Source organism: Oenanthe melanoleuca, chromosome 4 (assembly GCF_029582105.1).
Source record: "Oenanthe melanoleuca isolate GR-GAL-2019-014 chromosome 4, OMel1.0, whole genome shotgun sequence".
Lineage (NCBI taxonomy): Eukaryota > Metazoa > Chordata > Aves > Passeriformes > Muscicapidae > Oenanthe > Oenanthe melanoleuca.
The window spans coordinates 67531278-67548067 of record NC_079337.1 but is presented as its reverse complement, the minus strand read 5'-3'; the positions used below and the strand labels follow the sequence as shown (position 1 = coordinate 67548067).

General features: G+C 43.9%; 1 protein-coding gene across 3 annotated transcripts in view; it reads left to right on the top strand.

The window, feature by feature from the left end:
* Positions 1 to 3746: 3746 nt before the first annotated feature.
* The window catches only part of DNAAF9 (dynein axonemal assembly factor 9), a 64116-nt gene continuing 51072 nt past the window's right edge, over positions 3747 to 16790 (top strand). For all 3 annotated transcript variants that reach the window (XR_008840292.1, XR_008840293.1, XM_056489228.1), the window contains exons 1-2: positions 3747 to 3900; positions 12794 to 12873. Coding sequence is in view for 1 of the 3 variants with exons in the window: in XM_056489228.1 (XP_056345203.1) it covers positions 3818 to 3900; positions 12794 to 12873 (163 nt within the window). In the remaining 2 variants the exon portion in view is untranslated. The remainder of the gene's footprint in view (positions 3901 to 12793; positions 12874 to 16790) is intronic.

Here is a 16790-nt window from a genome sequence, read left to right as displayed (position 1 = left end):
GCTTGTTGAAGTAACTCACCTTTTTATTTTCTTTGACCTGGGGCTGCTTTTTTGGCACTAAGAATAAAACAATAATTTCAGGGCAGAGGAAATTTTAATATCTCTCCTCCCAAAATAGCACTAGAGAAGAATGAAGATCTTCTAGCCTGAAGAACTTGGACAGATGGAGCAGGAGGCTTTTTACAGCCATCATCATTTATTACTTAATTTTCCCTCCCCAGGTAAAAGTGGGAAACTTTTCAGCCTCGTTTTATCCCTTTCTCAAGCTATTCATAAATTTTTCAGTAACAGCTTTGTAGGCAGCAAGTTCATTCTCTGAATGAACATCCATTGCCTGGAGGGTGTACTCCTCTGAAACATTCATGGGATCCCATAAATACAACAGGATCCCATAAATCTGAGCAAAAAGGAAGAAAAACAATTATTTCAAAGCACAGCAAGGGACTACCTTGTTTGTTTACCATGCAAGCACAGCACAATTCATGTTTTAACTCCAAGAAATCAGAATTATTTCTTTAAAAGTGCTGTTCCAGTAGGAAAATAGCTCCTTGATGCTACAGAGGGATAAGGAAAAAGCAAATTGAAAGCCCTAAAGGACAGATCCTTAGCTCTTAGGATGCTGAAAGTGGAATTTGTGAGTCATAAAGCTTTTCTGTTTGGTTTGATTTGGAGCTGCTGACTCTGGGTTTATTTCTGGGGTTGCCTTTGCCCAGCTGGACACCAGGGATGGAGACAAGGTGTTCCTGGGGTTCCACAAGCCCTGCAGGAAGGCTCATGGGTGGTTCCTTGGTCAAAGCCATCCCACAGCCCACATTCCCAGCAGCAGTTTCCCGTGGGGGAGGCTTGTGCAGGGAAGTACCATGGGATGTATCCATCAATCTTTAAATAAAATTCAGCCCCCAGCCTCACTGGGCAGCCACCAGCCCAGGCTGGGAAGTTCAGGCATTCCTCATGGATGGGGGAACACAGGACCTCTCCAGGTGCACACCTCAGGGTGAACAGCTGATTTTGGCCTCTCTGTGTGCACAGCATTGTTTTCTCCAGCAGGGATTTGCTAAAAATAAACAGGCATCCAGGGAAAAGGGGAGAAAGCAGCTGTTCCCATGGGCAGGTGCCAGTGCTGAGGTACCCAAGCTGAAAACACAGGAGGAGCAGACTCAGCCCAGATCTTTGCTTTTGGACAAGGTCTAGGTCAGGAACCACCAGGGAACACCAGCAGCAGCTTTCCCCCTCTTCCCAAACCACTCTGCTCCCCTCTTCCTTGCTTTGGGGATTGCTGTGGGTTTCCCTGCAACAATAGTGGGACAGCAAAGCTCAGGAAGCTGGAGAGGAACAGGAGCTGATGTCACGTTCTTTCCCCTTCCACATCACTCCTTCTCCAGGAAGCCTGACCTCTCTTTTGGGTGTTTTCCAGGTTGCTGGCCTGAGTTTTCATCCCAAGGGCAGCACAAGGCAGGTCACAGCCTGGTGTGATGCACCAGTGGTGTGAAACATCTCCCCTTGTTGGCTGAAAGAGTCTTGGGGGCAAAATGTCCCTAAATCCCATCCTGGGAAGATCCCTTTTCCCTCTTCTCTGCTCTCCCACCATAGCCTTGCTGTGTTCCTGGGGCTCTGGAGTCCCTGGGCAGGCTCATGGGGATGAAGAGGAGATGGAAGAGAGGAGGTGGAACATCAACACACACCCAGGTGTGAAGGACGGTGCCTTTTGCAGGGAAAGGATGTGCTGCCAGGACATGTGTCCTTCCTTTGTGAGTGTTGGATGCAGAGGGGCTTGGGAAAGCCTTTTGGAAGCTGGTGGCTCATGGGCTGGGATGGCACAACCAGCAGGAGACTGTCCCACCCAGCAAATGGCAAGAGAAGCAGGAGGGATGCATTTTAGGAACCTTCTACAGGGAGCCAAAGGTTTTTAGCACTTTTCCTTCCAGGCCTTCAGCTCCTGTTGCTGATGCTGTTTTTGCAAGCTCAAAGCATGTCCAGGGGCTCAAAAAAACAGTGAGAGTTTGGGATTGGGATGGGGCCAACCCTTTGTCAGCACAACCCGTGCCATGGGGACATGGAACAATCAGAACCTCACCAAGGCCAGCTAAAACACTTCCCAGTGGCTGCAGAGCAGCTGGGCCATGGCCCAGCATATTTATTTATTTATCTTGTCTTTGCTCTGTGTCAGTGAGCAAAGTCCAATTTGGTTTTTGGGGAAAAAGGAAAGAACACTTTGGAGAATGTTCTCACCTGCACCAGGTTAAAAGTGAGGTGGGAGTGAGAACCCCTGTGTGCTCCTCATTGGATTGGGATTTTTTTTGGGAAGGGAAAGGAGTTTGAGCAGCCCCATGTCTCCATCACACCCCAAAGCTGCAGAATTTGGGCTTTATGCTGCTCTTGGCACACAGTGATGTAATTAAAATAAGATGCAGACAAGGGTCTTATCCCACTCTCCACCAGGGATGAGGAGCTGGGGTGATTAATGGGCAGGGAGCTCGTCACAGATTAGCACTGGGGGATGGGGATTAAGGTTCTGGGGGGAATGGGAGCCTCCAGAGCAAATTCAGATTTCCTCAATGCTTACTCAACCTCCTGCCACGGCAGATCTCCCATTGCCCGGGTTAGGTGTTGAGGAGGAGCAGGATGTGCTCCCCTCAGCTGAGGGATGTGTGATTAATGGGTTTGCAGCCCCCGTGGTTCATTAGAGCCTGGCTCCAGATCCTTGGGATGACTCAGTCCTTTACAGATCCTCGGAGGGTTTCTGTGCAGGACCCAAAATCCCTGCTCCTGCTCCCTGCAAGCTGGGGGGGCCGGCTCAGTTTATTTGGCAATGGTGACACATCAATAAAATAGGAAAAGACTGGGAAGACTGGGGAAAGGGGTGTCAGGGGCCAGACAGGGCTGAAATCTCCAGGCTGAGCAGGATAAGGCAGAGAAGAAAAATTGACTTTCTGGTGTAAAGAGAATAAAGGGGGTTTGTAAGGATGGCTGTGCTGGCACTAGGACACAGCTGGTTGGAAAGGAGGGGTTTATTTATTTGGGGTAACATGAAAAGGGCCATGTGGGGTGCTGGTGACATTCAGCTGTGGTGGTTTTGGGGGGAATGGGTGGGGAGTGACAGCTGGGGAGGGGTCCCTGGGGGTGCAGGGCTGGGGGACATCGGAGCCAGGACACGTCTGTGTGCTGCGGGGTGTTTGGGGGGCAATACTTCGGGGACACCAGGCTACATCACTGCTCAGGACACGTCACCCCTCGGGGGTCTCCGTGTCCCCCTGCTCCCCGGGGCTCCGTGTCACCCCTCCCGGAGGGTTTTGTGTCACCCCTTCCGAGGGTTCCAGGGGGTTCCAGGGGACTCGGTGTCACCCCTGCCCGGGGGTTCTAGGGGGTCCCCTGTCCCCCCTCCCGGGTCCCCTGTCCCCCGTCCGTGGGGACACCGTGCCATCGGGCGAGCCCACGCCCCGCCGTGGGGGGGACATCAGCAGTGATGGGGGCTGGACGCGCCCATGATGGACCGGCAGCGGGGGGGGGGCGTGAGGGGTGTGTGAGCAATTGCTGGACTTGGACGAGCCAATTCCTGCCGGAGGGGGTGACCATCCACATCCGCGCTATGTTTACCCCCAACTAAGCCGTCCATCCAAGAATTCCCGACATCACTCCCTGCGAGAACTGAAAAAACTCAAGATAAATCCTTCGCGGGCAGAAAAGCTGGGAGCAGAGGGATCGGTGCGGGGGTGCCGTGTCCTCCTCCCCCCCGCGCGGAGTGGTGCGCGCGGCGCGGGGCGGGCCGCAGGGCCGCAGTGGCGGAGCCGCCCCGTTCCTCCGGCGCATCGCGGTCGCCATGGCGCTGTGCGGCCGCTCCGCGCTCCTCCCGCCGCCCCCGCGGCACCGGCCCCGGCCCCGAGCCCCGGGACCCTTCGTCAGGTACCGGAGCGGGCAGCGGGGAAGGCGAGGAGGGAGGTGACAGCCGGCGGAAAGGCTGCGCTGAAGGGGCTGTGGGCTGGGGAAGGGTGTGCGGGGTGTGGGGGTGTATTGGAGGGGTGCTGAAGGGGGGTATGGAGGGTTTGGGTGAATTGAGAAGGAGTTTGGTGTGCGGGAAACTGAGGTTTTCACAAATGTGACGCTGCTCGGGGAGGAAATAGCGTTAAACGCCGGTGTGGAGGCGTTGGGGTGGGAGGGATGGGGCGCAGGGCTTTGGAGGTGCTGGAATCGAGGGGCTGCGGAGAGGCTTTAATCGGATTAAGGGGTTCGATATGGGGTGCTCACAGAGATGAGGGTGCTGATTTGGGATAAAATAGGGATTAACAGCTGATTGAAGGCGTTGGGGTGTGAAGGACGGGGATGCACAGAAGGAATGGGGCAGTAAGGAGAGGTTTTGTGGCGCTGGTTTAAGGGGGTTTTGAGGGGCTGGGAACGAGAGGGAAAGCATTGATGAGCACACGCAGATTTGGCCAGAATGGGGACAGGTAGATTTGGCAGGTGGCTAGCGGCAGGGAGGTGCTGGTGGCCCTGCCAGGAGGGCAGACAGGAGCCTGGTGTGACCCTGTGGATGGAGGGATTGTCCGAGGGGAATCCTGTTGAGGGAGGGTGTGTGGGAGGCTGCGGTGGATGAGGAGCAGCAGGACATCCAGGGGGGCTCGGTGTGCACGCAGTGGGTTTGGGGTTTGTTCTATAGAGGATAAGCTATACATAAGCTAATGATTTGGGAGGGGATAAGCATGGGCTATGTTGGCTATAAAAAAAAAATAGGCTTGTGAAAAGCAGAAAAAGTGAATTAAGGTGGGGATCGCTGAGGGATTATGGAGAAGATGCTGTATTTGTGTGGGAACCTGCTTGAGGATACAAAGGTAATAAAATTTCCTGAGCTCTGGAAATAATGTTGGGTAGGGCTTGACAGGAGACATGTGAGATGGTGGCATTGGCTCTGTGGCAGCTCAGGTGGCAGCTCAGGTATCCTTAGGTTGCCAGAGCTCTGTTTCCTTTTGGAGATTTAAGGTGCACCCATGAGTATGAGGCTGCAGCCCATTATCTGAAAGGTTTGAATAGAGGAAACAACCTCAGTTTGTCCCAGGAAAGCTTTAGGTTGGATATTATCAAGCATTTCTCTGCTGGAGGGATTGTCCAGCACTGGAATAGGCTGCCCAGGGCAGTGGTGGAGTCTCCAGATATTTAAAAGGCATTTAATTTTTTTTTTTTGTGGTGCATAAGGATGAGGTTTCATGGTGGCCTTGGCAGTGCTGGGATAACAGTCACACCTGATGGTCTTAGAGAGCTTTTCCAACCTGAATTATTCCATTATTCTGTTTTATGGTACCACAAAGGACAACCCAGGAACTGAAGTGCTTGATGCTTTCAATAGTTACAGCACAATACATGGAAGTGTTCAGCAGTGGGAAGCCAGATAATCAGGGAATGGACACCATGCACGTGAAGCACAGACAAACACTTGGCCAAGCTACCTGGGTCTGTGTTTGCTGGAGATTTTCAATTAAAAAACAAACAAACACCAAAACCAAACAGCTTTTTATGTTAAGTACAAGAAGAGAACAAAAGCATTTTCACTTTTTGGACAATTTGCCAGTGAAATGAGGAATTCTGCAGTGAGAGAGAGGGAAATGGAGGTTGTTCTGCTTGCTTGAAATGTGAACATGGCAGTTCTGTACTGGTTGTGTTCCCTCTCTGCCTGCAGTTAGAAATTGAATTGAAAATAAGACAGAAAGAAAAGTGACCTTTTAATTTTTTTTTCATGGAATAAATTAATTATTTAGAAAGAGCTTAGTATTTCTTTAGAGCTATAAAGTACCTAAAAATTCATGATGGGTAACGAAATGCCAAGATGGTAAAAAAAAAAAATGCTGAAAGAGAAAATGGTTTCCACTCAAACCTTCCTCTTCCTGAGTGATTTTTGTAATCTGAGACCCTGTTTTAGAGTTGTCATGAGAACATTCAGACTCTCTGAACATCTGCAAGCTTTTGAGCTCCACTGGGAGATGCAGCCAGCAACTGTAATTTGGTGCATTTGTAGGAGCCATGTCATCTGTTATTTTTTTTTTCCTCCTTAGCATTCATTCTTATGCAGTTCTTTTTTAAAATTTTTTTTTATTGTCAGGCCAGATGGAGGCCAGTGTTTGCAATAAATTTCCCAGGCAGTCAGCAGATAGCAGGCAGTTAATAAAAATAACTTTAAACAAAACAATCCATTACCCTCCTCCTCCTGCCCCCAAGTTCCCAAACAGGAATGGAAAAATTCTTCAGACTATATAAAGACCAGAGATAATTCTTGGAGTTCTTCCACATACTTGAGAGTTTTGGTCTGCCCTGTGGCACCTTGGGAGCTGGCGACCCTCAGCATTGTAACAAGTGAAGAATGGGTTTGTAAATAGAAAGAAAAAAATCCCTGAAGTAAGAGAGGAGTGCTGCCCAAAAAAGGGGAGGTTTTTTGGGAGGTGATGTCATGTTTCATGTGCTTGTGTTTAGTGGTGAATGAGTGTTTTCCTTGTGAATACAGGCTTTTCTGAACAAAATTCCTCTGAAGTGCTTGTTTTAAATAATCTGCACCAGCAAATCCATGCAGATTTGTATTTCAGAGCTCTCTGCACCCACCCAATGTGAATTACCTTTATGTAAAACAGAGGAAGCAAATCCTCATTATTCATTATCCGTGGTGGTAACATAAATACAGATGAGTTCTCACCATGTGTCCATGTGGGGAAATGCAAAATGAGTCCTTGGCTTAATTTTTCTGTTGCCTCTTCCTCTGTGCTTAACATTCTCCTGCTCTAAACTGCTCTGTTGTTAATCACATCGTGGTTAAATATGTGGCTTTTCTCCATGAATGGGGTATTTGGGAGCACGGGACCAAAGAGTTGTTGTGGTTTCCCAACCAGTTTTTTGTAGGGGATGTGTCTGTGATGAAAGATTAACAAATTTTCTGTGTCCGTGTGTTCCTTGTGTAATTACTCTGAGATTCAGGATTTTTTAAAAGCACAATTTCATTTTTTTTGTTTTTTTTTTTTAAAGGAATGTGCTGTATTTTAGCAATTCAAAGACAGAGCTGATTTAACTAGAAGTACAGAAGGAAAAAAAAAGAGAAAAAACGCCCATTCCATGAATATGGATGGTTTTCTGCCACCTTAGGGAGATCAGAATGCTTAGGGTCTGCTACAGTGAAAATCGAGGGGTGTGGAACCATTTGATTGATGGGAATAGAGACGTAAAAGGGAAATTTGCCAAGGAGAGGATCTGAGCTATGGCATTCTCCCTTTGTGATCATCACAGCATCTGATTTGGAGCTTTGTGGCCACATGGCTGCAGAGATTCTGGCCCAAGGAACAAGCCCTGAAGGTGAATTTAGTCTTGAGGCACCAAAAATCAACTTGTGATTTCTGCCCAAGTGCCAGGCAGTGCCCTATCCTTTTAATCATTGTGAGTGATGGCAGAATAATCACCCTGGAGCTGCTGGCCTCTGTCACTTACTCAATTATTGTCATTTTTTCAGCTGATAATATTTTTGGAAGAGGATAGTTGATGCTCTCCATAATGTGCTGCAACATAAAATGAAAATACAGACATAGTTTTGTAAATCAGCCTGTTAAGGAGAGAGAACTTCAAGGCTGAAGGTCTGACTGGTGTGTGTGATGGACAAACCATTATTTGATAAATATCCTCAAAAAAATAGTGATTGTGCAGAATGCCATCAGGAAGTTCCAGATGTTTAATAAAGAGAGATTCAGGTTTGTTCCTGTGTGCTTTGAGGTCTCTGGATTACAGAATTGAATATTCCTGTCCTCTTAAAGTCAAGTTTGGTTCTGAAAATGCACACAGTTAAAATTTATTTATCAATGTCCAGTTCTTTCTCACTGTTTCTAAAAAATTACTTGATCTTCTGTTTATAGTCAAGATCCCTGTTCTCACTGTAGAGAAATATGCAAAATAGCTGAAAAATTGACATATATATTTTAAGATGGTTTATGCCATGCAATGAAAGAGTTCTTTGAAAATCAGTGAAATTCTGAGAGTTTTTAAGCTCAATCTGACTTCTGGTGTCTATTTTCACAGCTACAGTAAGGTGGGGATAATGTCAGACTGTGGGAAATCCTGACAAGGTTTCTGATAGAAATCGTGAGGTCAACAAAAAGACCCAAGAAATATAAACTTGATTTTTCGGGGGCTAAAGTGGAAACAGATGTTCACGACAGCGAGTTAACAAGAAGTGAGACTCGGGGAAAAAAAAGCCTGGAACCAACAAACCCTGTGATTTATCATTCTATTTTATTTATTTATTTAATTCGGGCAGTTTTTGGTAAAACCATTTTCGGAGGTAGGCAGCAGGAATCTATTCGAGTTATTCGCTGCTGATGTGAGGATTCTCCCTGGTTTTTCGGGGATCTCTCTGATTTCCCCCCTCGTTCCTTGCCATCCATCCAAACCACGTGCGGGTTTTTTAGGGCTGCCAAAGCCTTTGTGGGGGAGGAGCGAAACATCTGCCAAGATGAGGCGAGACCTTTGTCAGCTGAATTGGGTGTCAGGCTCTGGGAATCCACCAGGGATCGATGCCGGTATCAGCCTCAGTTCTGCATTAATTGCACACAGATCCAACCCAGCCAAAGGAGATGCGGGAGAAAAGCACCGCATTGTGTGGAAAAGAAAGGAGATCGAATGGAAATGCAGGCACCGCGTGGCTTTCTCCAGGAAATGGATTTGTTCTTTGTGCTGGAGAAAGGCACAGTTGTTAATATTCTCTTTATTTGCCCACAGACGTGCCTTGCAGCGCCGTGTCTGTAACCAAGCTGTGACAGGCTGCCTGTTGTAAAGCGAGGTGCTTTGCATAATTACTGTGAAGACGTGAACAGATGAGCACTAATTCTTAGAAGTTAATGATTGTCAATTATCTCCCCCCCCTTCTTTTTTTTTTTTTTTTTTTTTTTTTTTTTTCTGGATTTAGTCCAAGCTTAGCAGAATATCAACTACCTCAAGGTATAGTTCTTTAATTGGCCCAAGCTCGCTTTATTGGCAGATGCCACCCCAAAAACGTGGCTTTGCCTTTTGACCTGCCTTCATCAGCAGTCAGGTCAGCTGGCTGCTGCTCGAAAGCGTTGTTTTCTTTTTAATTCGTTTGGATCCATAAGCTGATCCGACCTGACACATGGCTTCAGGATCGTTAGTGCAGACAGAAAGGCAGCGAGGAGGACGGGATGTTTCTTACAGCACCAGGAGATTTTATCCTGCCTTAAACCTGCAGAGAAATCCCAGCTCCTGCTCAAAACTGCAAAAATTCCTCCTTCACCTATTTCAACTTCTTACCCTCTCCACAAGTTGTCTCCTAGGTGGAGCTTCCAGCTCTTGTCTTGCCCCAATCTCACAGAAATCCAGAATTTTGAAGCTTTTTAGGACCGTGTTTCCAAACACACCTTGTTGGTTTTTTTTTTCAGCAGCAGGTTACTGTAGGTTTAGCTGTGAATCCAGGGAAGCATCTCCAAGCCCACAGGCTTGTGTGGATTTGTTGTTTCCATTTGTATTTGTGCTGCTGGGGTGAAATGAAAAGGAGTAAAAAAGTCAGTGCTTGTTTTGGAGATGGGAAAAGTCATGGATTTTTGTTCCCAGGACAGTCTCTTTGTTTTTGTCAGATGACTGTTTAATGTGAAATCCAAGAAAATGCCTTTATTTTCCCCCCTCTGACTTTATACACACTTTAGGCTGTATTGTTTAAAAGCATGTTGTAAGAATTCTAATTATTCTCTTCCCTATTTCTGAATGGCATCTTTCTTCAGGCACACAAGTCTTCTGTGTTTAGTGTCAGCCTTTGAATGTAATGATTTATCCACTTGAAATGACATTGACAATTTTTCTGAGAAGGAGCTTTTTCAAAGAATTCTCTCTAGAAACCACTTCTTAAATAAGGCAAGGAAAAATATTCTGCTAAAGGTCTGTTTAATATTAAGAATGAAATAAATATCTTTATTTGACATAGTATCTTATTGTGAAATAATGAACATTTATTCTGTGCTTTCACATTTTATGTCAGGACACAGAGCACTGACATCCTTATTTACCTGGCAGAAATGTTTTAGCAGCTTCATCTGAGATCTTTAGATATTTTTAAGGGCTGCACCAAATTTACAATTTATTTGAAAAATAATGAAAGTATTTCTAGGAGAGTAAAATTCCTAACAAGAAAATTTTAAAAATTTAAAAGGTCCAGCCAACCTATGAGGACTCTTCCCCCCCAATTCTTCTTCCCCTTTTTTTTACCCAGCACTTGAAATGATGAGAAAATACTTTCCCAGAACTCAAGAAGACAAAAAACACATTTTTTTGTTTTTGTCTGCTCTGGTCTTCTTGCACAGGCTTATAACTCTACTTCTTTTAAATGATAAATGTGTTTTATTGGGTTGTTCTTTTGTGGAAGCCTTTGAAATGAAAATTTAAAGATCTTAGGAATAGCTTACCTTGTTTCATATGGTAATGCTTTTTAATAAATGGAAGAAGTCTTTCCCCATGAGTTTCCATACTTCTTTTTTGTCAAATTCAGTTCTAACCATTTTTTAATAAGTGATCAGTACAGGAAGGGAAAAAATGATAGTAAAATTACCTTGTGTATTCCTGCTGTGTTTATAATGCACAAGAGGTTTAAAAAATGTTACTTAAAAACCTGGTTTTGGCTGGAGAAGTAAATTTGAACATGAGTAGCAGAGGGATTATTGCATCTTGTTTCTGAGGAGCTGAAGGAAAATCTCCTTCTTGTGCCCTCAGCATTTTTTCTGTTGACTGCTTCTTTCCTCACTTTGAGCAGGAACAGGAGCATGCATCCTCTGATATGGAAAATGTTTGATTAAATTATTAAATGATTAAATGATTAAATGTCACCCTGGGATCTGCTGGCTGTGCCAGAGCAGAAGTCCTTGGACATGTTTTTTCTCCCAGTCCTTCCAGTTTGTCCTTCAGATCCTCTCAGGAATCATGGAAACAATTCCTTTGCAGGCAGGTCAAGAAGCATTTTGACAAGGATTTCACTTTTGAACAGCTTTGTACAAAAAGCTGCTTTCATCATCTTGGTGGTTTCTCTTTTTCTTTTTTCTCCACAGAGGCTCCAGCAATCCTGCAGCTCCTCAAATAACTGTGGGCTTGTGCAATTTGTTGCTGTTTCCATACCAACAAATGAAATAAGTCCAGTCTGTGCCCACAGTGAGGAGTCTGGGGATTTTTTTCTCTTCTCCATCTCGTGATATGGGAAGTAGAAAAATATGATCTCTGAATAGCTTGTAGTGAATCATCTGCCCAGCTGGTCTGGGCTCTTGTTTGATGATGGGATGAGAATTTTCCAGAATAAGATACAAAATTAAGGTTTTGTGTTTTGTATAGCTGTGAGATTCAGGTTTAAGTGAGGTTTCAAAGAAAGGATAATTAGTAGTTGCTTAAATGTGCAGCATAAAGTTCAGTGTGGTTTTCATGGATTTCCTGGCATCACCCACCTGGGCAAACATCTGATAGTACCTGATGAAGTCTTTGCTGTCAGCAGTGGCTGTAATTGCTGTTTTCATATCTAAGACTGGATCAAAACATCCATCCATCCATCCATCCATCCATCCATCCATCCATCCATCCATCCATCATAAATTGAAATGTTCCACGTAAAAAAAAATAATTGAGGGATTCAGAATTGAAACATGTGACCTAAAAAGGGGAAAAAAATTAATGCTGGAGACAGCAGTGACTTTTTGCTTCCCAAGAAAGTGTCTTCAAATGAAGTGTTGTCTGTCCTTTATCACTGATGTTTGATTTTCACTTGGGTTCTCCTTAATGGAAACCTTTCATGTGTGTTCTTCCTTTCAGAGAAAGTAGAGCACAATAATTTTAGTATTGCTGAAAAGACCTATTTGCTTTTTTACTTGGCTAAAGTAATGCTGAAAATAGAAATATTTGACCTTCCTTTATTGTTTGAACTGCTCATAAATTTAGCTTTGTTTGAGTGATTCTGTGAGAGGCATTTGTTTCCTGGAGCTGAACAGCTCATAGTTGTATAAACAAGTCTATAAACAAGAAATCCCATTCAGTAATATCAACAGTGAAATTTCATGTCTTTTATCTATATTTAAACAAACTTACAGAATGTTGCCTGGAAGCAGAAATTGTGCTGCTCTCTGTGTGGCTGTTGTAGCTGAAAGATGCATATTGGGCAACTGAATTAAAATTTATATAATAAACTATTCACTTCGTTTATTAAAAAATCTGTCTGGCTGTTGCAGATGGAATTTTTGCCTGGTTTAAAGATAAATATTGGACAGCTGAATTAAAATTTATATAATAAACTATTAATTTTTATGGTAAAAAAAAAATCTCAGCTAGACTTGGCATTGTTTAATTTCTCTTTAATGTTTGAATTGATGATCTTGGAAGTCTTTTCCAACCTTAATGATTCTCCTGATGGTGCTGGAGGTGCCAAGACTTTTTTCCAAGCTCCTGTTGGGATGTAGGTGCTCCTGTGATCCCTTTTGATGTTATTTTGCTTTTTGCTTCTCTGGTAGAAAAGGGAATTCCTCTGGTGAGAACAAACCTGAGCAGCAGTTTTGGCCAGGCTGGAGATGAACAGAGCTCTTGGGAATAGTTATAAGTTCCTCTCTTCTCTCAGTGCTGTGGATTTCATCTTTTAGTGGGCAAAAATAATAAGCAATGGTTTGATTTAAGAAAAAAAATCCCCAAATTGAAGTGTGCCCATTTATTTTCTGTAATAAAGAAAACCCAGCTGGGTCAGCTCTTCAGCCTCTCAGTTTGACTTTTCACAAGTGACCTTGAGGACAAATTCTCTTTTCTTTTGCAGCTGCAGTCGCCTCCGAAACATTCAGAGCATCCTGACACAGAGCAGCAAATCTCAGCCTGATGGAATCCTCTGCATTTTGGGTTAGTGTTACATTTTTTGTTCTCATTATACTGAGAAAGATCCCATGAGTTTCAGAAAGAAGAAAATCATCTTCCTGCTCCAAGCCTGGCTCCCCAGGGGATGAACAGCTGATTGTTACACTGTCTTCTCCCTAAACAATTCTTCAACCTATTTACTAATTTTGGGTAAAGAATTTTAAAGAGTGGCTTAAGAAATCTGGGAAGTTAAATGTTGGCACATTTAAGCACTGAGGTTTCAGTGCTTTGTTTCTTCTGGGATTGGGAGAAAAGGGCAGCAGGAAATAAAGGTGCATGTGCAAGTGTGCTGTGGGAAAATAACAGGGGTTTTGTAGTGCTTTAATGCCATCTCACTGACTCTTGTTTCATATTATATAATCAGTGTCAAGATATTAAAGGAAAAATGCAGACATTACTATTGAAAGCTTGAGTCCTTAGGGAAAAGGACTGAGGAGTGATTGTTTAAATAATACACTGCAGTTAAAGAGAAGAAGTCTGGTGTAGCCCTGAAGAAGCTCTGTGTAGGAAGTGATATCACAGTCTGCTTTTTTAGGGCTTTATTCTATTTTTTAATGATGAACTTAAAGCTAACTTACCAGACCACAAAATAAAATATATAAATAAATATATTTTATATAAATATACTTATGTATATAAAATATATTTATATATACATGTATTTATATATAGAATATATATATGTAAATAAATATGTAAATTTATAAATATTTATAACCTCATTCTCTTTTAGTCAGTGCTAACTGTACAGCATGAGCCTCCCTAGCCTGCATTCTCTGGGGTAAGAGGTTAAGTCTCTGGCTAAGCAGTAACTGTACAGCCAGAAGCTCTGGGAGGTCACTGTGTCAGCCCTCCAGTGAAACTTGATCATACAGGATAAACTTCCTGGGTTTTGCCTTTGCTGCTAATTTAATTTCATAAAACATCTTAACTGATGACACTGCACTATTTCTTAATTATTGTTAACTCTGTGACTGCAGAAATTCCCTGGTAAAGAACAGTGACTGAAAACATAGCTCAGCTTTAAGGAAGGCAAAGGAATTGCTTTGTGTAATCCTCAGTGTGATGTGGAGGATTTAATTCTTTTCACAAGAACATACCTTTTAATAAATAAGCACTTGTGGTATGGAAATGCAGGAGGTGTGTTTTGTTGGGAGATTTTGCTTTGCCCTGATCTCTCAGCACCCACAATGGGGCTCTTGTCTGCTCTGCCCTGGCTTGTGTAGCTGCAGAATTTCTGGCATAACTTCTATGAAACAGGTATGTCACTGTTATAAGTGCATTAAATCTGTCATCAAATACAAGCTTCAGATGACAAAAACCATGTAGTTTTACATCCTGGGTCCTCTTGACTTGTGTGGAAAGTAGATACTCACAAATAGGGTTTTTTACAGTCAGTGCATGTTCTGTTTCACTTGGCTGCTTTTAATGGCCTGGAGTTCATGCAGTTCCCTCAACTTTAGTTTCATACTGGGCTGTGAGATAAAACCAGTATAAACTTCCACAGCTTTTCTTCAAGTTCATTCATATTTGTACTGAAATTAAACCCAGCATTATGAGATCCCAGAGAGAGACAAGAACTGTTGATACAGGTATTTAAATATAGTTACAGCTGTTTTTTTAAAAAGAATCCTCTAATCTGATGTTGAAGTGGTTGCAGGGTAACATTCCTGCATTCTTTGCTGGGGAGAAAAGGCCTCACAACTGATAGGAAAAAGGAATTTGGAGATTGGCATGTCAAATGTCTTAAAAAAGCTGTGCTGTCTCAGCTGGGTGTGTTGCTTTTCAAACTGGTTGACTTAAATTACACTGTAAACTATTTTTCATGATAGTGATGTTTCTTGGTATCTTACCCTCCAGCAGAGATTTTCAGCTCCTGATTGAGTTGCTCTGACTTCTGAGGATGTGCATTCAGTGTCTAACTGGAGATGGAGCTGCTCTGATTGTGGATTAAACTGTTTCACCACTCAGCACAGCTCAGCTGAACTTCTGCAAATATTGATATTTATTTTTTATTCTCCTCCAAGAGTGTGGTGATACTTTCAAGGATTTTTATTTTATCTTGGTTCTGTTCACACATTGCTACTTTAGATTATTTTTTCTCCATTATTTCCATCCCACACAGAGCTCTCCCTGCTGGGGTTTCTCCCACATTCTGAGAACATTTAGTCCATGGCACTGATTGTTCATCCCATTCCCTTTCCAAACAGAGACTATTTTAAGGATTATTCTGCCAGCAGCCCCAGAACTGTGTGTTGTTTTGGGCCAGGGTGATGTGTCCATTCCTGCAGCCTCTCCCTGCTGTCCCCACCTGCATTTTGCATCACTGCTGGTTCTCTCCAGTATCCTGCACCCACTTGATCTTAGCGAGCAGATTTTCCCCCGGATTTGGCCAGAATGTTTTCTGCCAATTTATCAAACTGGTTGGGGAGCAGGAGGAGCTCCTGGGCTCAGAGTGACTCCCTGTGTGCCCACACCCGGTGATGGGTTGGGAGCAGTGGGGGAGTTCCCAAACTCCGCCTCAGCTGGAGACGGGCGTCGGGGTTTCCTAATTAATGGCCTTGCCCATTGTTCTGGGAGGACTCTGATATGCTCTCGAGGGTATCTTATCTTGGTCATTGTTTCATTTCCTGTTTGTTTTCTGCTAGCTGTATCTGTTCCTTTAACTCCATATGTTTCTGCAGAATAGCACTAAAGCCTCTGTGAAAGCTCCTGTCTGGACAGGATACTTGAGAGACCAAAGTAAACCACAAATCCCAAATATTCTGCAGAATCCATGGTTTTATTTTAAACAAATGTCTTCCCTGCGTGTCTGTCTGTGCTTTGCAAGCAATAAATTCACCCTCTATTGTAAGAGTTAATTTTGTCAGCTGTCCCCCCTTGGCATCTTTTTGTTTTCTCTTCCCCTGCTGTCATTTACTGAAAGAGCAGGGGTTTGGAGTTGGGCTTGGAAGATCTTCCCTGCTCAAGCTGATAAAATCTCAAACCCTTCAAGGGATGGTGACATATAACTGATATTTTAGTGTGCCAGGGCCTCAGCATCCTTACAGGGAACAATTCCTTCCCAAAATCCCATCCATCTCTGATTTCTGGCAGTGGGAGCCATTCCCTGTGTCCTGTCCCTCCATCCCTTGTCCCCAGTCCCTCTCCAGCTCTCCTGGAGCCTCTTTAGGCTCTGGAGGGGGCTCTGAGATCTTTTTTGAGCCTTCTCTTCCCCAGGCTGAGCACCTCCATCTCTCTCAGGCTGTCTGTGCCAGATTATTGCTCCTCTGAGCCTTCAGAAGGTGCTTTAGTTAGGCAGGTAATCAGTGAAACAGATTATCTTCAGGACATGTGTGTGCTCACTTTCCAAGGCTGCAGCTGATTCCAAGGAGACTGATTACATTTAAATAGAGTTCCCTAAAACAATGGGAGTTTCTTCCTGAAAGAAGGGAGTTTCCATTTGTTTGTAACTAAAATCCCACCTAGACACGAGGCTTTGGCAGCAATATTTGTGTGTTGAGTCCCATTAAATTCCAGATTACATTGGTGTAATTGCCTGCTTTCATGGGGCTGAAAACCTAAATAAAATAGAGGGACATGTATGAATGAGAGGTCAGAAAGAGCGGGAGAATGAGGATTCAAAGATTATGGCAGGAAAATTTTTTTAATGGCTGAGAAAGCTGGGACAGATGTGAGGCAGCTTTCCACCAAATATCAGATTCCTTTGTGAGCTGCCCAGAGTTACTGAGCAAACAGTTTATTAAAATGTGGGATTCAGTAGCTGGATGCAGACTCATCATCTGGTTAGCACTTTAAAGCTGAAGCATAAGATGAAAAGAAGCATAAATAGAAGAAGCTGAGGTTAGGTCCAGATTTTGCCAAGTTCAGGTGACTCTTGACTGGTTTGGTTTCCAATTCAG